General features: G+C 42.9%; 1 protein-coding gene across 5 annotated transcripts in view; it reads right to left on the bottom strand.

Moving 5' to 3' along the window:
* The window catches only part of LOC119008577 (piezo-type mechanosensitive ion channel component 2-like), a 48,081-nt gene extending 22,411 nt beyond the window's left edge, over positions 1-25,670 (bottom strand). For 4 of the 5 annotated variants that reach the window (XM_037079034.1, XM_037079035.1, XM_037079037.1 and 1 more), the window contains exons 1-23: positions 25,168-25,670; positions 20,617-20,712; positions 19,753-19,860; positions 19,021-19,063; positions 17,260-17,380; positions 15,209-15,425; positions 14,856-15,069; positions 14,627-14,774; positions 14,204-14,377; positions 12,492-12,606; positions 11,665-12,053; positions 9,932-10,049; positions 9,568-9,824; positions 9,210-9,358; positions 8,831-8,909; positions 8,644-8,738; positions 8,238-8,431; positions 7,995-8,152; positions 7,724-7,900; positions 6,596-6,709; positions 6,289-6,489; positions 1,756-1,960; positions 1,329-1,430 (exon numbers count right to left, since the gene is read on the bottom strand). In XM_037079034.1, the coding sequence (XP_036934929.1) occupies positions 1,329-1,430; positions 1,756-1,960; positions 6,289-6,489; positions 6,596-6,709; positions 7,724-7,900; positions 7,995-8,152; positions 8,238-8,431; positions 8,644-8,738; positions 8,831-8,909; positions 9,210-9,358; positions 9,568-9,824; positions 9,932-10,049; positions 11,665-12,053; positions 12,492-12,606; positions 14,204-14,377; positions 14,627-14,774; positions 14,856-15,069; positions 15,209-15,425; positions 17,260-17,380; positions 19,021-19,063; positions 19,753-19,860; positions 20,617-20,712; positions 25,168-25,231 (3,538 nt within the window). In that variant the 5' untranslated portion in view covers positions 25,232-25,670. The remainder of the gene's footprint in view (positions 1-1,328; positions 1,431-1,755; positions 1,961-6,288; positions 6,490-6,595; positions 6,710-7,723; positions 7,901-7,994; positions 8,153-8,237; positions 8,432-8,643; positions 8,739-8,830; positions 8,910-9,209; positions 9,359-9,567; positions 9,825-9,931; positions 10,050-11,664; positions 12,054-12,491; positions 12,607-14,203; positions 14,378-14,626; positions 14,775-14,855; positions 15,070-15,208; positions 15,426-17,259; positions 17,381-19,020; positions 19,064-19,752; positions 19,861-20,616; positions 20,713-25,167) is intronic. The other variant, XM_037079036.1, reaches the window with a different exon arrangement.
* Positions 25,671-25,870: the final 200 nt, after the last annotated feature.

Below are 25,870 nucleotides of genomic sequence, written 5' to 3'. Positions count from 1 at the left end.
TTGTGAACAATGGTCAGATATTATATTGCATAAAAGTCTAGTCTAAAAATGTGCTTTAAAAAAATAAATGTAAAAATCGAGAATTGAATCAAACCGTGACCTTAGGATAAAAAATGTAATCGAATCAAGGATTTGGAGAATTGTGACACCCCTAGTAATTAATGAGGGTAATGAGCGGTGCGGCTGTGGAGACGCCACACATTCAATTGTTTGGACTTCAAGTTTGATAATGAAGAGTGTTAAAATCCTCTGTTTCTATGTATTTTTGTACATATGTTTATAATCAATTATGTCAGTGGATTTGGTTTGGCAGTTAACTACAATTTATTATGATTGTGTAGACCCATGATTATGTAATGACACTGCATTTGAGAATGTATTTGTGTTAATCATTTATTCAAATTACATTATTAAATAAAATTGTGATTATCATTCCTGAAATGTGATTCAACATATTAATTTAGTGACCTTTCTGTATATCCGTTCCTTTATGACTTGTGTTGAAGGTTAAAAACCTAAACCTGAAAACTTCAATAAAGCAGAATAGAATAAATTAAAAAAGGCAGTGAGTTGTCCGCTGTGCCCTTTGTAGAAACCTAGATGTCTTTTCCAGTTTGGGCAGATATTGTGGCCGAAGAAGTCGGATAACTTGACGTCACTATTTTACCTGATAACCTTCAGAAACACTCTGATGATATTTTGACTTGTGACAAGTTGAATGGTGTCTCGCTCACTCACTGTGTCGTGAACTCCCTAGTTTTTCATCATAAGAAATGTTATAACAAGTGCACATGTACAGCTGTCCATATTTACAACAGTCCTGTAGAAGTGAACTGAAACTGTTTGGGCACAGAATTATAAAAATATAATTTTTCTAAATGGACAAATGGTACTAAGGCTGGCAAAACATTGATAAATCAGACAGAGAGCAGGACTACAGCTGAAAGAGATGACCGGGACTCTGAGTGTATCACATCGATGCTTGGTGCTCACACACACAAAGTTTGAGGTGAAGATGCTGACCACATCATCATCATCATCATCATCATCATCATCATCATCCTCTTGTTGGTGTTGTTTACTTTAACCCAGATGCAGATTCATGCAGTGTGTTCCCTGTGTGTTTCTGTATGTTCTGTAATATGAAAAAATGCACTGTCTGACTGAACTGTCATTCTGTTGTGCAACCCTTTGTTGTAAATGACCTTGTACCATGTGGGTGTGTAAACTAACTAGTCTACAAAAGTCAAATATTAATGTGATGAAATTATTCCTTTATATTCTGGATGTTTTTCACACATCATGCTAGATGATGATGATGATCTTACAAAGGAGGAAGAGTGGGTTTGGTGGGGTCAGGTGATCAGGGAGGAAGAGCCACTTCACCACATTCGAGTCAACGTTGGAGGATGGAGGTCTCCAGGGATAATCTGAAAATACAACAGAGCTGTTTCTTTGACAAAAACATGAATATTTTCCTGAATTGTCACATTTAAATCAGATTGCAGAATAATAATTAACATTTGTAAGAAATGTTTTAATTCCAAACTCAGAAATTAAGTATTTGCCTAGCACAGAGACATGAAGTGAGAGAGAAACGCTTCTTGATCCATCAGGGGAGAAAACATTCTGTCTTCACACGTTTTTTAAAAAATCTTTAATCACAATAAAAGCCTTGTACATTTTCTAAGACGGTTTCTGGACTAAATTGTGAAGTAAATAATTCCAACAAGAAGAGATCAGTTGAGTTTGTACCTTTGCAGGCAGCAGGAGGGAATCCAATACAAAGCACATACTGGAAACACAACACCCCTGACAGGAAATAGCAGTACTTGGGCCAAACTGAGGCGATGCGCTTCCTGCTGCGACATGATAAGACGGTGATGAGACCAAGGGCGTGGCCTACAGCAAACAGATCCATTCGTTGACCAATCACATTCACAGCCAACAGGAAGCAAGTCTGCGGAAGAGTGCGGGAATGTTTAAATCAGGAAAGTGATTTAGTCGCAGGGTCCTACTTCAGACTTGACAAAGCATCAAGACTAGTTGAAAAAACTATAGCAACAGTAATTTTCTAAACCAGCTTCCCAAAGTACAAACAGTGCAAATATCAACACAAAGGAAAAAATGAAAAAAAACCTAACCCTAACCCTAAATAAATTAATGTACAAGATGATCAGAATAGCACCAAAAATGTAGTCCCTCAATGACTCAGCGTCTTCCAGATAGATAACAGACAGAGGAAAAAAAATCTTTCTGCAATTGCCAGAAAAATTACATCACCACATGAAGGAGAGTCAATCTGTTGATAGGTCACAGTTGGCAAGAGCTAGCAGTATGGAGGATGTTGGTGAAGCGGATGAGGTGGATCCTCATTAGCATCTTAATGTGGTATATTCTTCAATGGAATGCCCGGAGTCTAATAGGAAATGGCCAGGAGTTAGAAAGGTTTGCTGATTAATTTAAAGAAGCTCCAGAATTGATATGTATTCAAGAGACTTGGTTAAAGCCTTCTTTAGATTTTGTAATTTTTTGTAACCTCAGGTTATGAATGTCTGAGAGTAGATAAGTCTGATAGATCAGGTGGGGGCTGTGCAACTTTTGTTAAGATTGGGTTGCAGTATAGGAGAATTGATATTAATTCCAATCTTCAGTGTTTGGCTGTGGAGATTTGGAGTAATCAAAATTCTATTACTGTGCTAAATTATTATAACCCTTGTCAAACTTTGGTATTGTCAGATTTTGATGAGATAATGGAGAAGGTAAGGTGTCCTGTAGGGTGGATTGGAGATTTTAATGCACACAATCCTTTATGGGGTAGTGATCATAGAGATAAAAATGGTGTTATTGTAGAAGAATGTATCAATAAATATGAGTTAGTAGTGTTAAATACTTGCTAGCATATAGATTTGTCAATTGCTTCATCAAACTTAGCTAGAGTTGGTGAATGGGATGTTATAGAATCGTATACATTGGGTAGTGATCATTATCCTATTCTATGCAGGTTTGGTAGGGATTTGAGGAGAGAAGTGGAAAAGAAAGCCCCTAGATCTAACTGTTCTCAGGCTAAATGGGATACATTTCCGGAGAGGGTTCAGAGCTTAGTGGGAGAGATTGATAATGAGGGTTTTGTATATAATTGAAATACATCCATTGGTCTCATGATACATGTGGCCACTTGCAGTACAATTCCTCTGAGGCAGGAACCTAGGACTCGTATGCTGGTTCCTTGGTGGAATAAGGAATGCGATCAAGCTGTAAGGAGTAGGAATACAGCATATAAAAGATTAAGAACGTTTCCAATGTTGGTTAATGTAATGGAATACAAGCAGCTAAGAGCAGTAGCAAGAACAGTTATAAAGGACGCAAAGAGGAATAGTTGCAGGGAGTTTTGTGGTATGTTAGGCCCTGAGACTCCTGTATGGCATTTGTGGTCTGCAATAGTAGAATGTCAGGGGTATATAAAAGAAGGTTGATACCAGTGTTACAGAACGGTGAGACAGTAGCAGTTTCCACTAAGGAAAAAGCAGACGTGTGTTGATAGCTTTCAAGCAGTGCATAGATCAGAGAGAATGGGGGCTGAGAGGTGTAGGAACAGAACTGAGCTGATGACAGTTAATCAGTGGAAGTTGGAAAGGAGTTTAGAAAACGATAATCCTATTAATCTGTTCTTTACAGGTATCCTTCAACTCAACAGAGTTGAAGGGTACCATTATGTCTGGGGCAAATACTACCCCGGGGAGAGAAAGGTTGTCACATGAGTTTTTTAAACATTTGGATGATACTGTACTTGATGAAATCTTAGCTTTGTTTAATATGGTGTGGGCAGAGGGTTATTTGCCCAAGGACTGGAAACATGGTCCCTATCTTGAAGCCAGGCAAAAATCCATCTGACCTTAGTTCATACCGCCCTATAGCACTCACAGCAGTGCTTTGTAAAATAATGGAGAAGATGGTAACCAACAGACTAGTGTGCTTCATAGAAACTAGAGGACTCTTTGCTGATGTCCAGAATGGCTTGAGGAAGGGAAGGTCGACAAGGTGCGTCAGTTTTAGATCAGGATATCAAAAGGGCACTTAGCAATAAGGAAATAGAAGTGAGTGTATTCCTGGATATTGAGAAAGCAAATGATTCTCTATGAAAGGAGGGATTAATGATTAAAATTTTTGACTTGGGAGTTAGGGGGCGAATGTTTAATTGAAAGATTTTTTAATGAAAAGAACAATACAAGTAATGGTTGGTAGTGTCTGTTCAAAGACTGTAGAAATAGAGATCGGAACCCCGTAAGGAAGTGTTATCACTCTAGTTTTATTCAATATATAATGATTAATGATATCTTTGGCAAAATAGAAGGAGGATTTGGATTGTCTCTAATTACAGATGATGGGGCCATCTGGAAAAGAGGCCGTAATGTGGAGTTTGTTTTAAAAGAGATTCAAAGAGCATTATTGTCTATAGAGGAATGGGGGAACACATGGGGCTTCAAAATTTCTGCATCTAACACTAAATATGTTGTATTTGGTTTTAAAAGAAAGTTACCTAATATAGGGCTGTATATGTATGGGTCTTTATTGGAGATGGTAAATGTTTTTAAATTTGGGGTGTATGGTTTGAAGAGCATATGACATGGGCTGTGCATATAGATAAAATTGTGCTGAAATGTGAAAAAGTTCTGAATGTTATGAAGTCTGGTTGGGTATTAGTGGGAGGCTGAGAGTGAGACAATGTTGTTAATTTTTCAGGCCTTGATCAGATCTGCTCTCGATTATGGGAGTTTTGTGTATGTATCTGCTTCTAAAACTGTTCTGGCTAAGTTAGATGTGGTGCATGCAAAGGCGTTGAGGTTTTGTTGTGGGGCCTTTAGAACTTCCCCAGTCCCTGCCCTACTTGTTTAAATGGGAGAAGTGCCCTTATGGTTAAGGCACATTAAGTTAGGGTTACAGTAGTGGGTAAAACTTATGGGGTGTAGTCATACCTTTCCAGCAAGGTGTCTGTTACAAGAGATTGCAGGTAATAAATACAATACTTTTTTTGTCACTGTAAATCAGAGGGCTTGGAAGCTGGGCTTGGAATGGAGAAGTAATGTAGAGCTCATAAGATGGCTACCTATGCCCTATTGGGTGATGCCTGAATTGAAACTGAGCTTTCATTTCTTCAGGAAAAAGACAAGAGGACAGTGACTCCAAGAATAGTGGTACATCTTAAGTCAATCAGTGAGAGTACTTTAATTGTTTTTACAGATGGATCTAGAGATCTAGTTAGTGGGAGAGCCAGTTTTGGGGTGTATGTGGAGCAGATTGAGCTGAAGATTATACGTATTTCTAATGGAAGCTCTGTTATCACTACTGAGTTAATGGCAATTCTTTTGGCTTTATGTTGGATTGAGGAAGCTAGACCTAAATAAGTCACTATCTGCTCTGATTCTTCAGCTGCTCTGGAGACTTTAAGAGCAGGACAATCCACAGCTCGTCCTAACATTGTGAATGACATTTTGAATGTGTTTTTTAGAATTGGGTTTGCTTGCAGCATTACTTAGGTTAGGGGGAATGAGCAGGTGGACCACATTGCAAAGGAAAGCTTAAGCAGAGGGGTAGATGTCTAGTGGAATTAAGGGAAATAATCAAAGAGGGCTAACAAAAGAATGGCAGTAAAGTATTCTTTGTTAGATTGACAGGACTTGGAGTTGAGGCTTTTTATGTTGCATCTTTGTTTGGACACATTGATAAATATGAATTGATCTCCAATGCAGTTCTGCAGTTTCTACATGATACAGGATTGTATGTCAGAATTTAGATCTAAATCTGACCTATGGAGGACAGTAATACGCTTAACAGCGTCTACACTGCCGAAATCCTATAAGAAGAAGACCTTGTTTGCAAGTCAAACTTGTAAATGCGAGGTGACAAGATGGCCATGCAGTGTGTCATCAAAGGGTTAATGTTTGTGTGAATGTGTGTGTACAGGAAACAGCAGAACAACCATGCGTGCATCCCTGACCTCCCGAAACAGAGGGATAGTTATGAGGTGTTTTAAATACTTGGTGAACGGATGGGAGAAATGTGTGGTGTGTGAGGGTGTAGGTGTATGCGCTGCCTGTAGCCAGCGACATAACAGAGAAATGCGGTGTGTATGTGGTGTTTGTGTGCATGTGTGAGTGTGTGTGTGGCCTGTAACCAGCGACCCAACAGAGAAGTATGCGGTGTGTGTGAATGTGTGTGTGCTGCCCACAGTGAAAGAGCTGCGCCGTCACAGATTAGCTTAATGCTATGCTAACGTGTGCATCTCACCTCCAGTCCAAACTTGTAGAAGAAGTAGTTGAGGAAGTACTTCATGCAGCTTAGCAATCCGTCATCCAGGTGACGCCTGGTGATGTCATGAAACAACGTTCTGGTGGGGTGCGGGACTTGGTTATGCCGGAGACGGTAGAGCTCCTGGTGTCTGTAAATGGTCACCTCGAAGGCTAACAGCGCTAACATCATCAGGTTATACTGTAGGGACAGGTTAGCATAATGCTAAGTTATCAGAGCTAACAGATCTGATTACAGTCAGATTGGTTGTAGTGTCTCTCGTGTTCTTAGTGATATCACTCCTCACCCTCAGGTAATCAAGCAGTTTTCCGTCTGTTTTACGAAGCCCCACCCACTGGGCAGGGTCTACTGGACCAGAGTACAAAAGAGAGCAGGACAAGTCGGTGCTGGAGTTACCTGGCTGCAGAGAGACAGACAGGTGTTTGCTGCAGTTTGTGAAAAGTAAAATATTAGATGTAGAGACGGTTGCTCTATTTAACACAATTAAGGGGAAACTAGTGATTCCAGAGGCAATCCAGTCTTCATCAGGGATCCAAACAAACGCCACCATGTGGCCCAACCTGTTTGTAATCACAGCCAATAAGAGGCATTCACATGACCCTGATAATGACATAACTGTAAGGCTCAGTGGTTGGTTGGTTAGGACCCAAAATCGGACACAAGAACAGGGAATTGAACACACCAAGGATTTATTAAAAGTAGTCAGGGAGTGGAGGTGAGTTCCAGCTCAGGCTATTGGCTCCGCCACAGCAAAGAGGAGGGGACTCACGAAGGCACTGGCTGGGTGCACGGAGGGTCACGCTCAGGAGCTACAGAGAGCGTCGGCTTGCAGGATGCTGAGCAGAAGGTTGGCTGGATAAGGTTTAGGGAAAACACAAGTTGGTCACAAGTACTCTCAAGCTTACCATGTGGACCATATACCACGTCAAACTGAAAAAATCATCTTGCAACGCGACAAGTGCTAGGGTATTTCTGTTGGTGTTGATTGACACAATGCGCTGCAGGTGTTTGTGTGAATGTCAGAGGCTCTGATCAGACAGAAGCCCCGCCCAGCCTCTCCTCTATAACACACAACCAATAAAACAACTGTAGCCAAAGCCCAAATATGACCACACCAGATGAATCACACTCAAGTTAATGAAGCAATGAAACAACTATAGATGAGATTACACAAAAGGTTGACATGGGTCATGTGAATACCTCTCATTGGCTGTGGACACTGTACAGCTGGGGCCAGGTGTTGTTTGAAGACCTGATGAAGACCTGATATCTGAAACATGCTGGCTTTTGTAATGATTTAGCCACAATAAATGCTTTTTAATATTTCCGTCCCCATTTCTTGATAATCTCTTCTTAGGAGTGCCTAAATATATGTGACGTCCTAGAGACAGACAAACAGGTTAGACAGGGTTACCATGGTGCAGTTGGAGGAGTATCTGGTCGGTTGGACAACGTTGAGTTGGTACAACATCTTACAGACGGTCACCACACATGTCCAGACTGTACACATTCCTGACAGCAAGGGACGCCACGGCCTGCATGGCAGAGCCACGGCCACACACAGCACGAAGAGCAGGTTAAATACACACACCTGAGGAGAGACAGACAGAGTTAACACACACACCCTAGGGGAGACAGACAGGTTCAACACACACACCTGAGGAGAGAGAGAGACAGGCTCTGACCTCCTTCACAGACACCCAGATGATGTAGGAGGAGACGATCTTGACGATGTGCAGTTCCAGGAGCCACCAGAGGAGGTGCTGCAGGCGCTGCAGAGACAAGAGGAGGCGCAGGAACAAAACAGAGAGACGATCCACCACCAACCTCCAGGAGACCAGCACTGAGGAGGAGGAGACATGAGGAGTTAACTTCCTGTTTAAAACTCAACTGTCACAGGTGCGATCATGACCACACAGTGAGTTTACCTGCCATGGGGTCCGACAGGGTTTCCCCATCAAACATACAGGAATACTCCTCCTCCTCTTCCTCCTTCTTTATCCACTTCTCCTCTGTCTCCTCCTGTCTCTCCCTCTGTCTTCCTCTCTTCTCCTCCTCAGGGAGGAGTTGAGGAGCTCCACCAACAGACAGGTCAAACAGGCTCCCATCTGAGTGGACCAACCTGCCATTACGAACAGAGGATATCTGGTCGCTGATTGGACAGGAGGATTTCACATGTTGTTGACCTGTGACCAGCAGATAGGTGTGTGTGTGTGTGTGTGTGTGTGTGTGTGTGTGTGTGTGTGTGTGTGTGTGTGTTTGTGTGTGTGTGTGTGTGTGTGTGTGTGTGTGTGTGTGTGTGTGTGTGTGTGTGGGTGTGTGTGTGTGTGTTACCTAGTGATGGTGCTGTTGTGTGTGTCCACTACAGTCTTCAGGTCGGTCAGCTGCAGGAACGGCTCATGGAAGTAATGTAGGTGTACAATACACACCTGCAGAACAATAGTAGCTCAACATTCACAAAAAGACAGCAGAAGAAAAAACAGTCATCAAACTGATGTTCTGTATGAACGTGTCTGAGTACCAGGAGGAAGGCAGCTGGGATGAAGATCTTTGTGAAGAGAACCGGAACAGAAAACTTCTCCAAACCCACATCCTCCAACCTGGAGAGACAAGGACACCATAGAGACAGTAGAGACATTAGAGACAGTGGATGCATTAGGGAGAAACAGTAGAGAGAGTAGAGACAGTAGTCATTACAGACAGTAGAGACAGTAGTCATTAAAGACAGTAGAGACATTACAGACAATAGACATTACAGACAGAAGAGACATTACAGACAGTAGAGACAGTAGACATTACAGACAGTAGAGACAGTAGACATTACAGACAGTAGAGACCAGAAACATAGCATAAAATAGAGACATATAGATATTTGAGACAGTATGCATTAGCTGAAACACCTGTGAGTGCTGAGTCCACTGTAATAGCTCCAGGTGTGAGGGGATGAGGGGAACTGGAAGGTGTAGACTAGGATCAGAACCAGCATCGAGTAAACCACCACAGCTACCCAGAAACCTCTGAGCAAGGCACGCCAACGCTCGTAGTTCAACTACGGAGAAAGACAGACAGGTCCATGCTGTCAATCAGGTCACATCCGAACCAGATCAAACATCTAATCAGTGATCCATCCAAACAGAGGTCCTGGCCACTGACACAAATCAATACAGGACCGGGCATTCAAATTCAGTGTTCATCCAATCAGAGCTGAGATTAAAACTCTAAATCTGACTCCACAGTAACCAGCAGCACATGCAGTACCTGGTAGAGGGCAACACAGCAGAGGAACATGACCATGTAGATGACTTTGTAGAGGACAATTTTCCCCTCAAAACTAACGAAGAAGAACATTGTCCCACACACGTAGATCCAGTATTTAACAAACATCCTGGTAACCACGGCAACCAGTGCCTCCATCTTAACTCCCCCTCCTCTCTGCAGGAGCAGCACCTCCTCGTACAACATCTCCTCATCCTTCTTTTTCTTCTCCTGCAGGTCTTCATCTGCCCTCTGCTCATCTAGAGGACATACAGCAACATACATGTTATCACCACACAGACAGGCAACTGGTCAGTGAGACAGGTGATCATCAGACAGGTGATCAGTCAGTGAGACAGGTTCTTACCCTTGAAATGGACAGTTATGGTAGACAGCTGTGTGACTGTCTGTTGGTCTTTCTGTCTGTCCCTCTTCTCTGTCAATGCCTGACGCAGCAGCAGCCAGAATGTCAACAGACACATCAACTGCAACAGTGACAAATTCATCATCATCATCATCATCATCATCATCATCATCATCATCATCATCAACAACAACAGAAGATTCTGAGCTCTTCAGCAGTAAAAGTGGTCATAGTATCAAATCAAATCAATGAATTTATATAGTTCAGAATCACAGTCACATGGCCTCAGTGGGCTTTACAATGTGTAAAGTCAATGACATCCTCTGTCCTTAGACGCTGATTCATGTGAGGAAAAACATGACATGTTGAGAAAAAACGACAGAAGAAACGTGAGGATGAGCCACAGAGGAGGATCCTCGACCAGGACAGACATATCATAGATGTCGAATGTACAGAAAAGAACAACAACATCACAGTTTACATGTGGTAGTAGTAGCACATGTGGTAATTGGAAGTAAAAGTAAGCAAGTAAAACTCTATTCAGATTGAACTTTCTTAAACATAAGTTACAAAGTGCTTTACATCATCTATGATATTGATTAAAAGCAATTTACGAAGGAAAACTAAACAGTCATGTGATACAAAACATAGTGGACCCGACCAGTTCTGGTTAACAGCTTTGCTGCTGCATGTTGTCCAAACTGAGGTCGAGCTAGGGCAGGTTGATGAAGATAGGTAAAAGTGAATTACAGAAATCGAAACAACAAAAATTAATGTGTGAATGAAACATTCTTATTCTGAGTTGGATAGTAGTGATGTGATTTTTTAAAGAGGGTTAGGGTTAGGGTTTCTAGAGTATGGTTTGACCGGGAGAGCAAGTGGACTAATATGTTGAAGGATGTTATGTGATGAATTATTGGGAGTGATGCTAAGAATTTCAGTTCTGTCTTCTTTACTGCATTTAAACAATTTTGGAGGGTGTTTAAATTGGAATAGCCACTTGGTTTTACTGAGATATATAACTGCATTTGATCTGCGTAACAACGTGTTGGGCCTCGGCCTTCTCCATGCACATCTCAAACAAAGAGAAGGCCCATAAGTGAAAAAGATGGGTGGTGCTGTAGTCATTTCAACTAGTGGTAACAGAAACACCTTCGGCTGACCTCTTTACGTCACCAGCTGCCTCGGCATTCGAGAAAGATGCCATATGAAGAACAAGACAAAGCTACATCTTTGTACATTTTGTATAGTGTACATGATAATTACACAAACTAGATGCACAATATTTCAGAGGAAAGATGCCCCTGGTGCTGTTCTTCTATGTCCGGCTCATGGCCCCGGGAAAAAAGTCTCGAGCCTGCACACAATGCAAAAATCCCATCTGATCTGATGGAATGTATACATGCAGGATTAATGCGACTATCAATCGAATAATCTAGGTGTGTTAATCCGACTACGAGGAATCCGATCTGGTCCAATTTTAGTCAGACTAATACTGTATACATGCATCTTAAAAATCTTAATAACCCTAACCCTTAATAATCCATCCGTTGAATTTTCTCGAGTGTCATGTAAACGCACAGAATGATAAGATAATGAACTGGGATATTATTTGGCCCAGACACCGACACAAGTGAGGCACCCCTCATAGTCATCCCTGATAGTGGACCAGGTGATGGCAATTCTATTCGACAAATATGAAATTAACCATAACCCTAATAGAATAGTAGTAGTACCTTGGAGGCGAGTTCCCTGCAGGGATCATCTTTTCTTGGGAACAGTCCAGGGACTTCCTTGATGGAAGGGAAGCTGTAGACATACTGCAAGATGACCAGAAGGTTGCCATAGGCAACCAGCCAGGGCGATGACATCAGTGTGTAGTGGCGACGCTCTCGCATCATCCAGAGGACACAGGACCAGAGCAACAGGACACATGTCAACCAGGACACGTATGTGATGGACCATGCCATCATGGCGATCAGAGCACAGATGTAACTCTGTTTCATGAGGAACATGAACGCCATGGAGGCTGCACTGCTTCCCTCATCACAGCTCCTCCTCACCTCCGCTTCATCCTCCTCCTCCTCCCATCCTTCTCCTTCAAAAACACACGTCTCCAATGTGTCTGCAGCATCACACACAGGAGATCAGAACAGAAAGGGTTACGTGTGTAACTTCACACCCTAAAGATAAACTGTACCTGATTTTGACATCTCAGCATCTTCAACAGTTATGAAAAAATGATTTTGTTGATTGTGGAATTGCTTCAGCTTAGTTGGCAGGGCTTTAAAAAACAGAATATCCTAATAATATTTTGACTACTGTGTATATTTATCATCTATACATATATTATTTTAAATACGATCTGAAACTAGTGCTGTAAATGAGACCATAAATGCAACCCTGAAGTAATAAAATGAGAAGAAACCACTGGAGTTGCTTGCTGCTCATCATTCCATTGGTTTCACTCTGCAGAGCCCGAGACCTCCTGTGAACATTTCATTTAGTCGACAGTCTTAAATATGCAGAGGAGTAAGATCTCACTGGTCTCACACTGGATCACCTGATTGGCTGAGAGAGTAGTGAGGCGTGGCGTAAACATCCAGTCCAAGGGCTGTGCTCTGGGTAGGTGGGGCAAAAGAGTCAGATGGACTGTCATTGGCCGATGATGTTAGCACCTTGTGACAGACAGAGAAGAAAGACATGTTCACTGATCAGTATAGAAATACAAAATCAAATAAATTAACTGAGACATGACCATGAATGACACGGATATGACTGCTGACACGATTCAAATACTGACACCAACAGAAGCTGTCAGTATGTCATGACCTACAACAGAAACGTCCAGAGCATAGAAACAGAGTGAGACAAATGAAAGTGAAGGCAGAGACATCTCTGCAGAGACATGAAAGAAGTGGATCAAACTTTGTGTGTGAGGAATATCCTGCATCATATACTTTTAAAACAACTAAGACGTACACTATATTACCAAAAGTATTCGCTCACCCATTCAAATGATCAGAATCAGGTGTTCTAATCACTTGGCCTGGCCCCAGGTGTATAAATTCAAGCACTCAGGCATGCAGACTGTGAAACAAGACATTTGTGAAAGAATGGGCCGCTCTCAGGAGCTCAGTGAATTCCAGCGTGGAACTGTCATAGGATGCCACTTGTGCAACAAATCCAGTCGTGAAATTTCCTCGCTCCTAAATATTCCACAGTCAACTGTCAGCTCTATTATAACAAAATGGAAGCGTTTGGGAACAACAGCAACTCAGCCACGAAGTGGTAGGCCACGTAAAGTGACGGAGAGGGGTCAGCGGATGCTGAAGCGCATAGTGCAAAGAGGTCGCCGACTTTCTGCACAGTCAATTGCTAGAGAGCTACAAACTTCATGTGACCTTCAGATTAGCCCAAGTACAGTACGCAGAGAGCTTCATGGAATGGGTTTCCATGGCCGAGCAGCTGCAGCCAAGCCACACATCACCAAGTGCAATGCAAGGCGTCGGATGCAATGGTGTAAAGCACGCCGTCACTGGCCTCTAGAGCAGTGGAGACGCGTTCTCTGGAGTGATGAATCACGCTTTTCCATCTGGCAATCTGATGGACGAGTCTGGGTTTGGAGGTTGCCAGGAGAACGGTACATTTCAGATTGCATTGTGCCAACTGTGAAATTTGGTGGAGGAGGAATTATGGTATGGGGTTGTTTTTCAGGAGCTGGGCTTGGCCCCTTAGTTCCAGTGAAAGGAACATTGAATGCTTCAGGATACCAAAACATTTTGGACAATTCCATGCTCCCAACCTTGTGGGAACAGTTTGGAGCGGGCCCCTTCCTCTTCCAACATGACTGTGCACCAGTGCACAAAGCAAGGTCCATAAAGACGTGGATGACAGAGTCTGGTGTGGATGAACTTGACTGGCCTGCACAGAGTCCTGACCTGAACCCGATAGAACACCTTTGGGATGAATTAGAGCAGAGACTGAGAGCCAGGCCTTCTCGACCAACATCAGTGTGTGACCTCACCAATGCGCTTTTGGAAGAATGGTCAAAAATTCCTATAAACACTCTCCTCAACCTTGTGGACAGTCTTCCCAGAAGAGTTGAAGCTGTAATAGCTGCAAAAGGTGGACCGACATCATATTGAATTCTATGAGTTAGGAATGGGATGGCACTTCAGTTCATAGAATGAGTAAAGGCAGGTGAGCGAATACTTTTGGTAATATAGTGTATATCAAATTATTAGTTTTTGAGATCACAAAAGGTTCATTTACATCTCTGCAGTCAGGTTGATCATGAGCTCTCCTCCACAGCTCCCTCCGCTTCTCTGCTGTGATGTCACCGCTGACCTCATCACTCAGGTTGCTGGTGGCAGTCATGATGTCACAGCTCTCGCTTACCACTGACTCTGTCCTCTCTATGTCCCGCCCCCCATCACTGTCAATCAGCTGCAGAGACATGTGACATGTCAGCCACTATTACTTTATGATGAGCACATTGATGAACATCAGTAAGAAAATACACAATGTAAACATGGGTAACATTTGCATCCCTAGTTCCTGTAACAATAAACACATCAACAGCATTTGAAACAACATGTGCAGTTAATGGGATCACAACTCTAGTTCCTGTCTGTTTATGATGGGTTTGCAAAATGGCATATATAGTTCACTCCAGTGGTGGACCAGTGACATCACCTGGTTCCTCCACAGACCAGCCACAGTGTTGTAGAGCAGCAGTAGCATCAGGGGACTGATAAAGTGAAACCAGCTGAGCTCAGAGTTCACCTGCAGTCTCCATGGGGTAGTGCAGTCCATCGAGACCAACGAGACCAGGCCAAACACACTGCAGGAAAAAAATCAATACTAACATTAAACAGACAGCAGGAAACAATCAAAAGTGTTTCATGGTGTGCAGGTGTGTTACCTGGTGGAGGTGTGGCTGGGGGGCCATGACTCCTGCAGCAAGGGCAGCTGGTAGCAGTAGAAGAGTAGGAAGTGAGAGGAGGAATAGAGCAGTGACATCACAGACACACACCTGAAGAGGAGGGGTGGGACCTGACCTGACCATGCCCACCATGTACACAACACCTGGAAACAGAGGAGGTAGAGGAGGGAGGAGAGAGAGGGGAAGATGATACCTGGAGGGGAGGAGATGAGAGAGTGAGAGATTAGTAGCACCTCTTTCCTCAGTCCTCCCTGATTCTGGTCCAGCACTACACAATGGCTCTAGTAACTTTCTACTGGATTCTACTGGTTACTTGTCAGTTTCTATCTTACCTGTGATCCCCAGTAGAGCCGTCAGCAGGACTTTTCGTCCAGTTGTCATCATGCTTCCCAATAACTGCCTGGTTTTACAAACCAGTAACTCCAGTTCAACCAGAGCCCTGTTTCTGCTGCCTTCCTCCTCCTCCTCCTCCTTCTCCTCCTCCTCCTCTCCGAGAACAGAGTCTTCCTCAAACATCAGCTCCTCTGGCTGCTGCTCCTCCTGCTGTGGCTAAAAACACACAGACTGATACTGTAAGACGCAACTCATGACTGCCAGCTGACATTGACTCTATGACTTATTATCCGCTGAATAAACTTTCACAGAGTTGTTATTGTGCAGAAGATTCTTTTCACATTAGATCAGTATGAAAAATTATTCCTCCTCGCACTGCAACCAGAGAACAAAAAGATTAAAAACAATCATCTAGCTGACTGTTTCTACTAACGGTTATACATTTCTGAACATCCAGTAAAACTCTTTCCATGTATCATAAGAGGTGACAGGAATCAAACACCTGAACATCAGGTCAAAAATGTGGAGGTTTATCAAGTTAATCCGTGAAGCACAATTTAAACACAAGACGACTCAAAGTGCTTTACAGGGGCATACAATTACATTAGAAGACATTAAAAACAAGCACGAATACATCAATGACAAAACATTAAAACAAGTTAGGAAACAGTAAAATAATCTACGACAGAAGGTTTCAAAGAGACAAAGAAGTCACAGCGCAGTTTAAATCTATGGAACTGAAAGGTCTTCAGAGTCGAGCCAACCTTCAGTTTTCAGGGAGTTTGTTCTGATCTGTGGCTCATAATAACTGAACGCTGCTTCCCATGTTTGGTTCTGACTCCAGGGACTGACAGCAGACCAGAACCTGATGACCTCAGAGGTTCTGGATGGTTCAGAACCCATTCAGTGCTTTTAAACCATCAGCAGGATTTAGAACTCTGTTCTTTGACTGACAGTAAGCCAGTGTGAAGATCTGAGAACTGGAGTGATGTCATCTACTGTTCTGGTTCTTGTTCAGACTCGAGCAGCTGGCTCTGAATCAGCTGCAGCTGTCTGTCCTGTAAAGACACCGTTACAGTATTCAGGTCTGCTTAAGATAAATGTAGGGACAAAAGTGCAGAGACATAAGTCCTTTAATCCTGGATATATTCTTCAGGTGAGAGTAGTCTGACTTTGTAACTGCCTTAGTGTGGCTGCTGAAGTTCTGGTCTGAGTCCATGATCACACCAAGGTTTCTGGCTCAGTTTAGTTTCCAACACTAGAGACTGAAGCTGAGCAGAGACTGTTAGTTGTTCTTCCTCGGATCCAAAAACAATTATTTCAGTCTCATCTTTGTTTAACTGAAGAAAACTCTGACACATCCAATCATTGATTTGTTCAATGCATCTACTCAGCATTTGTAGGGGATTATAGTTTGCTGGTGATATGGTTAGTTAAGTTTTTGTGTCATCTGCAGAACTATGGTAACATATTTTATTGATTTCCATTATCTGAGAATAGTAGAGGCCCCAGAATGGAGCCCTAGAGGATTGTGTATTTACCAATAGACACAAAGTCGTCTCTATCACCTGAGAGAAGAGACGTGTTGAAAATCTCTAGCAGATCAGGAAAATTTCACTCTGAAACTTGTTTGCAGAACCCTGCTGATTAAATATCAAGACAGCAGGAGGAGCAGCAGGAGGACGAGAGGGAGGAGGAGAGCTGGTTTCCTGGTGGTCAGTCACTGCTGCTGTCTGCTGGTCTGGTTTCATGTTAACGGACTCCAACAGGACGACTAACACACTGATTAATCCTGAAACTTAATCATTAAACCCTGTGTGTGTGTGTGTGTGTGTGTTCCTGTACGTATGTGTCCCAGTGCAGTAACATAACCACATTACTGTTAATAAATAGCTTACTGAGTTACACACTAATAGACAGGAAACTTTGTTAAGAAACAAGAGGAGACGACTTAACAAGGTTACACATGCTTCATTAGTGTGTGTGTGTGTGTGTGTGTGTGTGTGTGTGTGTGTGTGTGTGTGTGTGTGTGTGTGTGTGTGTGTGATACCTGTGTATGTGTGTCAGCGTTCAGTCTTACGATCAGCCTCCAGGCCAGCAGTCCAACAACCAGCACACCAACATCTGGAAAGACCTGTCTCACTGCTGAACCAGCATCACTTCCTGTCAGACTGATGCAGACAGACGGACAGACACACACATTAAGATATTTCACGTTGTCTTTGGATGATACGTGAAACTTTCAGCTTGAGAGAAAAACTAAATTTTATAGTAAGTCAAGAAGGAAAAGAAAAATGAGACTGACAAAAAAAAAAATAAAAAAATGAAATGGTTCAAATTCTGGTTCAGAGTCAGAATGATATCTGTTTAGATTCATGAGCTGCAGAATGCTGCTGCTGCTCTGTGTGTGTGTGTGTGTGTGCGTGCGTGCGTGCGTGCGTGCGTGCGTGCGTGCGTGCGTGCGTGCATGTGTTTATTGGTGTGTAGGTGTTTACAGAGCCATGTAGTCCAGACAGAGAGACGACTGTCTGAACCTCCCACTGCTGACACACACATACACACACACAAACACACACACACACACACACACACACACACACACACACACACACACACACACACACTGTATCCGTTCCCTGTAAAAATGTTACTGAGTGACATCAAGGACTGACTGCAGACCTGTTGTTGAGGAGGAGGAGGTTCCTCTGAAACGTTCCTTCTCCTTCAATGAAATGTTCCTTTTCCCTTTTCTGAAATGTTCCTTCTCCTCCTCTGAAACATTCTTTCTTTTCTTCTGAAACGTTCCTTCTTCTCTTCCGAAACTTCCCTTCTCCTCCGCAAATGTTCCTTATTCTCTGAAACATTCCTTCTCCTCTTCTGAAACGTTCCTTGTCCTCTTCCAAAACGTTCCTTCTTCTCTTCTGAAACGTTCCGTCTTCTCTCCTGAAACATTCCTCCCTCTCTTTTGAAACGTTCCTTCTCCTTCAATGAAACATTCCTTCTCCTCCACTGAAACATTCCTTCCCCTACACTGAAACGTTCCTTCTCCTTCACTAAAACATTCCTTTTCCTTCAATGAAAAGTTCCTTCTCCTCCTCTAAAATGTTTCTTCTCCTCCACTGAAACGTTCCTTCCCCTGCACTGAAACGTTCCTTCTCCTTCACTAAAACATTCCTTTTCCTTCAATGAAAAGTTCCTTCTCCTCCACTGAAACGTTCCTTCTCCTTCAATGAAAAGTTCCTTCTCCTCCACTGAAACGTTCCTTCTCCTTCAATGAAAAGTTCCTTCTCCTCCTCTAAAATGTTTCTTCTCCTCCACTGAAACGTTCCTTCTCCTCCACTGAAACGTTCCTTCTCCTCCACTGGAACGTTCCTTCTCCTCCACTGGAATGTTCCCTCTCCTCCTCTGGGAGGTTCCTACTCCTGAATCGTTCCTTCTAAAGCAGAATATGACCTCTCTTAAATCGTTCCTCTCAGAGTTTCTGACCCTTTTCTAAAATGTTATTGGCACATTACAATTCATGGATCAGAACACATGTTCTGTCTCGGTGTCTGAACCCAGTCATGTCAACATCCTGACACTGTGGCCACATGACTCAGTGTTTCCATAACAACCAGGCAGTTCAGACAAACTACCAAAATAAGTGTCATGATGTTTTACCATTCTGTCCCTTTAGAGTACGATGAGAAAACAACCTGACATTTGATCCTCACTGTGTGTGTGTGTGTGTGTATGTGTATGTGTGTGTGTGTGCGTGTGTGAATACAGACAGTCGTCCATCAGTTGTGTCCACACACGGTATAATGTTTACCTCACCAGGCCGAGCTGAGCGAGAGCTTTCTGCCATGACGTACCTGCAGACAGACAGGTCATCAATACACAGACAGACAGATGGACAGGTCCTTAATACACAGACAGGTAATCAATACACAGACAAATAGACAGACAGACAGACAGACAGACAGGAAGATTGTTGGCTAGTGACAATTTACATTGTCCAAACAGAAAACTGTCTCCCATCAGCAGTGTCAGCATCTCTGAAATTCATCCATGTACTGGGTTTGGAAATGTCTTCGCTATATCAGAAACTTTAAACTATGTTAGCTGGCTTACCAAACTGAGGAAGCTAAGCTATGAATGCACAGAAAAACACAGGCTGAACGAAAGAAACACACCAACAGCAGCTCACAGCGTCTGAACTAGTTTAATAAGAAAAGAATGAAGGAGACAAATGTCACAAACAACAACACCCGCCCTACGGCAACCCTGAGGGGACACACCACTCTACTGCACTCTCTGGTGGAGCCACTTGACATTGACGATGTTTGGATGCTCAGGACTCAGTGATCGGCCGTAGCTCAATGTGTGTGAACGTGACAGGTGTTATGAAGGCTGGAAAAGTGCTTGTCCTAATGCTAGGGTAGACATGCAAGTCCACTTATCATTTATCAATGACAGTCAGCCATCAGCTCAACACTGACAGACAGTTAAACAGTCAGACGGGTAGAGAGACTGACAAGGTAGACAGACAGGTGTGACTTACAGTTGTTCTCTGGCTGAAGGGTCGCAGTGGTCAGCTGGAAGAAGGACTGCAATAACAGGAAGAGGAAACTGGAGATACAAACCGCCGTCACACAGCGACTCGTATTACCTAGGAAACAAATGCAACGCGGTTAAACTGGACTTTTAATTTGAAAATCTGCAGACAGAAGAAGTGATATTAACATGGAGAGCATTAAACAGATGTTTCATAGGTTCAGCTGATTTACCTGTTGTCAGTCACACCTACAGGTGCATAGTGAAGGAAAAAGGTGAAACATGACTATTATTTTGGTAGTTTTCCCTGTACTTCCTGTTAGTGATAAAAATACCTGAGGGAAATGTGTAACTGTACAACTGTACTTCAGTTCGCTGTCATATAAACATTTACTTGTACCCATAAACATTGTAACTGCAGTGATTGTTCAGTTTCCTGCACATTCAGAAAAACTACAAGAACACAAGAAGTGATGTCATGGCCCCACCCCTCCTCTATTCTCTGTGTTTCCTCAGGAAGATCCCTCAGGAAACACTCACATCCTGTCATCACCTGAGACCTGTGTGTGCGCGCATGTGTGTGTGTACATACAGACACACACACACATACAGACACAGTCAAAGACAGACAGGTTGGGTCTGGTCTATTTCCTGATGTTGACAGGAGGACAGACAGGAAGACGGACAGGACAGACAGGAGGATGGAAGTTGCCAAAGACAGTTACAGTTACTGTTGTTAGGTTCTGTAACATTGCTTTGTGAGACATTTATATTACATTCATCAGGAGGAGAGGATGATCATTAAAAGATACAGTCACATGTTTTCACTGGTAGTGATGAAGTATTGATCCATGTTGATCAGTATTGGTACCTGAGGTGGAGCAGGTGGATGGTTCACGCAGCAGTGGCAGCAACAGCAGCAGGAGGATGTAGACCAGAGAGAATCCATTGTACCGCAACACACACGCTGTCAACACATGAATCAATACATCAGTATATCTATTAATTAGTACATCCACATTGGTCTTGATTACAGATCAATAATGGTTCAATCAGGTTCGTCAAGTATCTGGTCTTTAGCCTGACTTGTGTTCTGATGTAACATGATGAACATTTCTGGTTCTGTTCAGAGGAACTGTTGTTGTTGATTCTCTGCTGATCAGAACCTGATAATGTCCATGAACAGCTGGAGGTGAAGTACAGAGCCACAAACACTGTAACTGTCAGTAAACTGTTTGAAACCAGTTTGTCAGCATCCTTACTCGAAGACAGATAAAGACCAAGCGATCACACTCGATAATAGAAGCAGAGTACAGAATGTGAAAATGAGCACAATGAAGAGCCTACATAGATCTGACGACCCGTCTGCTGCCAGACTCGGACCACTCATCGTGAAGTTCTCAAACTTTGAGGATAAAACCAGGGTAATGAAAGCTGCCGGAACCGAGGGCGAGGTAGCGCACGGAGAACACCACGTCATGTTTGGTGATGTAGAAAAGAAAGAAATACGATGCTCCTCATCTGGAACTGGATTTCAGCATCTTCCACAATGGATGTAGACGTACGTTCGCCTCTCCATGTGAGGCTGAATCTTTTCTTTGTGACATGGATACGCATCAGGAAGAGAGGTACACTACATGAGACTGAACACAACCATATCAAGGGGATATATATCATTTTCAAAGGACTTAGAAACACATTTTGTGCCAGCTGGACACATTAGCAGTATTTACTTTAATCAGTTTGTTCATTAAAGAGGACTGAGCATTCCCTCTCAGTAAGTGTGGGCCGACAATCCTCCTTTAAGTTTAATTCTTCCACCAAACAGCTCAAAGAGACAAATGAAGCGGGGATTCGACATGCAGCTCTGTTCAGACATCCGAACATACAGATGTGCTGCCAGTTGTGATTGTGAGATCTCTGCAGCACAGGTTCTAAAGTGAAGGGGCAGTTAGTAAACCACTATGTCACTTCCAATATGATTTGAATGTAATGTACTTTTGTCTTCTGTGGTAGAATTAGGGTTAGGGACACACTGCTGTACTCTGCTTGTCTCTATAGGTCGGCTCAATAGTCACCTGGAGGTCTGAAAGAGGATTGGGACAGGCCAAGTTGGATGGGCTGATGTGGATGGGCCACGAGGTGGACGGGCAGTGTGGGGGAGACCCAGTTATTTCATGTCTTTATTATTATTTTTTGTTTTGTGTGTTTTAACTTTATAAAGTCTGTACTACGACACAGGGCTCAGGGCCCTTATCAAGTTTGTTGATGGCATGATGGCATGTAAGAAAACTCAAGTTGGAATGTGAGTGATATCGTATAAACTAAAACAGGATGAGAATTAAACATACTTAAACTATATGTCAAAACCAAGTTTTGTTTGTTTTTTTAAATCTAGGCCTGCCAAACTTCCTGCCGACCCTCGTGCCGACCCTCCTCGGACTGATCAGATGCTTCTGTGAGTTTTCAGGTGAAAAACAGCAAATCTAATATTCTCTTTCTGAAGGAACTGAAAGACTCACTCCGCCTCCACCATCAAATTATGACCCAATCATAGCCTCAGAAATAGAACCTATTAACAGATGGCTGTTTGTCCCATGTTGGCTGCATTAGTATTATTAAAATCATTTTAGTATCACCTCTAAACTTATTTCCTTCTTGACCTCAGAACCTTCTATTTTTTCCCCCAAAATATAATTTTTTCTCCTTTTCTTTCCTGTGAAGTTTAATATTATATGTTTTTTTTGTCAAAAAAACAATAAATGTATTTGTTAAAAGAAGTGCTTCAGTCCTACGTGTAATCTGATTACATTCTTCAGTGACTGACCTGAGGTCAGTTTAAGTTTACTGTCTGCAGACTGGACCGGACTGTAAACATGGCAGACAGAAATAACTCTGAAACCACACACACACACACACGTACGAACACGCACACATGCACAACCACACACATACAAACACACGTGCACACATGTGCACACACACGCACAAGCAGGTCCATCCTTGATGTACATGTGACGGTGAGTAGACAGCTTGAGAAGAATTTTCTGAACATCCGACAGAAATCAATAAATTAATGAATCAATGACTCAAATGATCAGAGAGCTTAAAGAAAAAAACTCCAATAACTGATCATTGATCATTTTAGTCATCCTGTGTGATGTTATTGGACAGGTCTGTCTACCTACGTATCTTGTTCTGAGTCTGTTGTCCAGCAGCTAACACCGTTAGCACTGAGCTAACAGCCCCTGAGCCTCTCAGTAAGCAGCACTTGTCAGCAGCCTCTTCAGACTGTTAAATTTAACAGAGATCTTTATATATTTAACTAAAAATTCAGAGCACTTCCCTGCTGGAAAAAACAGCATAGACCAGCACCAAAACACAACATATGCTGGTCTTGCTGGTGAGTCACTACCAAGACCAGCATATGTTGTGTTTTGGTGCTGGTCTATGCTGGTTTTTCCAGCAGGGTTGTTAAACGTAGCGAACTAGCTGCTAACACGTCAACCCACTGTCAGACAGCTTACCCTCAGCTGCTTCAGTTTCAGAATTTTGATTCATAAACAGTCTCAAGATAAACGTCTCTCTCTCTCTCTCTCTCTCTCTCACACTCACACACACACGCACTATTTACAGCTCACTGTGTCAGTGTGTGAGTGGAGGGGGGGGTGCAAACAGGAAGAGTGCCCCCCTCTTTAAGTTCCCCTCCCCCAACACACACAAATTGGTTCCCCTCTTCAGGTAACAACATCTGGTGTGTGTGTGTGTGTGTGTGTGTGTGTGTGTGTGTGTGTGCGTGTGTGTGGTTAGCAGTGTGTCAACACACACACCTCCCCCTCTCTCTGGAATGTGAAGCAGTTTTAAAGGGGAATTCCACCTAAAATATAAATTCAAGGCTCCACATTGATCAGTCCTGGAAGATCCTGGAACTTCCTGGAATGATTTGTAACTCCAGCTGTTTCCTCAAGGCCACTTCAGCAGTTAGCTCACTGCTAACTGACTTCATCAATGGGAAATGCTAACAATTCAACACACACACACACACACACACACACACACACACACACACACACACACACACACACACACACACACACTCTGCAAACATCTGTGAGGCAGACGGTGACATCACAGAGCTGTGACATCACTACAGGTTACTAGAGGTCGGCAGGCTCAGACCCTACAGGAAGCTTATCAGGTTATTAATCTGATCAAATCATTGATCAGGTCTGCTGATTTAGTCACATTTAGTGGTGAGGCTGCAGACTGGAACCAACTGAATCCTCCACGTCATTCCAGTGTCTGGGTTGCTCCTTCTGGGCTCCTGTAGAAATACTCTGATTACTGATGTTTACTTGTTTATTTGGTTGTGAATCATCTGATCAGCTAATGGAAGTCGAGACTTTGGTTTGATCTGTTAATCAAAAATAGAGTTTGTTTTCTATCATCGTTCATCAAACATGTCGATCATGTTCTTTATGAGAACTGATAAGAAATGACATTTAAATCTGAGCCACGAAGTAAAAGATTGTCTTATGAGGGTTAGTTAGGTTAGTTAGGTTAGTTAGTAGTAACAGTCTACAGTCTCATTAGAAAGACGAGGACTAACTCTGAGGATGCACGGAGAGAAGATGGACCAAGCAGAAAACCTTTTAGAGAAACTCGAGCAGATGAGCTACCTGTTCATCTGCTCCATTAACAATAATTATATATATGTATCTATAGACATATGTAATTAGATATACACACATCTATAGATATGTAGAAGAAGAAGAGGCTGTGTGTGTTGCAGCTCCTTCAGGTTGTGAAACATCTGTGTGAGGGTTCTTGGTGAACAACATGAGCACATTTGCTCTGATTGTCTTTGAGCAGCCGGCTGAAGGTCCTCTTCAGGAGTGAAGGATTGTGGGACATGAAGATCATCTCCATGGTAACTGAGTCATGTTTATGTTTTTTTTTATATGATTTTGCAATAATATTGATCAGATTGATTCAGATGTTGGCAGAAGTCAACATATTTATATTTTCGTCTAGTCAATGTCCAGATACTGATCCTGACATACAGAACCAGTTCTGGACCCACCAGCGTCACGCAGCTCACTGTCTGCGTGGCTTCACATGTTTTCTGAAGAAGATCATGTGATGTGACTGAAAGCTCCTCAACAGCCTCTGAAAGGATACTGAGCTGTCCACAGGGTAATCAATACTGGAGCTAATTGATTGTTTGTATATAACGATGTTTACAGTTGACAGCTGTGACAGGTGAACTCCTCAGTGATTAATAAACTTGATCAATCACCTGTGATTATCAATAACAATATTTATACATCATTGGACACTCAGTACTTTTACTTCTAATACTGGTCTAACTGTAATAGATTACCTCAGTTTCTACTTGTAGCTGAGTGGAACCGGATCTTACCTGCAGTCAGAGTGAGGGGCAGCAGAACCCTGAAGACCACACCTACAGCCAGTCCTGAGGACATCCTGGATCCGGCTGACCCGCTTCAATCCACTTTGGTCCACTTCAGTCTGGATCCACTGTTCTAATCCGGGTTTACTGATCCAGATCCAGATCCAGTCCCGGCTCCAGTTCTGGTTCTGGTTCCTCCTGTCAGAGCTCTAAATGCCCGCAGGAGGAGCCGCGGGTCCGGCTGAGGGAGGCGACACACCCCGGTGTCATCCTCCGTCCTCCGGAGAGACAGACAGATGCTGCCTGTCTCACTGCCAGTTTTATGTCCACCACAGATTTAAGACTGTCTCTCTGTCTCTCTCTCAGGCAGCAAAAGTTTCGTTTGTTGAAGTAAAAAACAAAAAGAGAAAATCCGTTCACAAAGTGAAGTCCGTTTTCTTCTTCTTCTTCTTCTTCTTCTTCTTCTTGGTCTTCTTCTTCTTGGTCTTCTTCTTCTTCTTCTTCTTCTTCTGTCCTTTCTTCTCCTCTCCTCCTCCTCCTCACTGAAAAACACGCCGACACTCAGAAGTATAACTCACAGGTTCCGCCCACATGTTGACTGACAGCTGTTTCGGCCAATCAGAGGGGCGGGATTAGGAGCCAACTCAGTTCTCATGGTGAAATGAGACCACGCCTCATGCGAATATAAATATGAATATAAATAAATAGATAA

The sequence above is a fragment of the Acanthopagrus latus genome, chromosome 19 (genome assembly GCF_904848185.1).
Source record: "Acanthopagrus latus isolate v.2019 chromosome 19, fAcaLat1.1, whole genome shotgun sequence".
In the NCBI taxonomy this organism is placed as follows: Eukaryota; Metazoa; Chordata; class Actinopteri; order Spariformes; family Sparidae; genus Acanthopagrus; species Acanthopagrus latus.
Note: the sequence above shows the minus strand (reverse complement) of the source record. Positions and strands in the feature narration are given on the sequence as shown.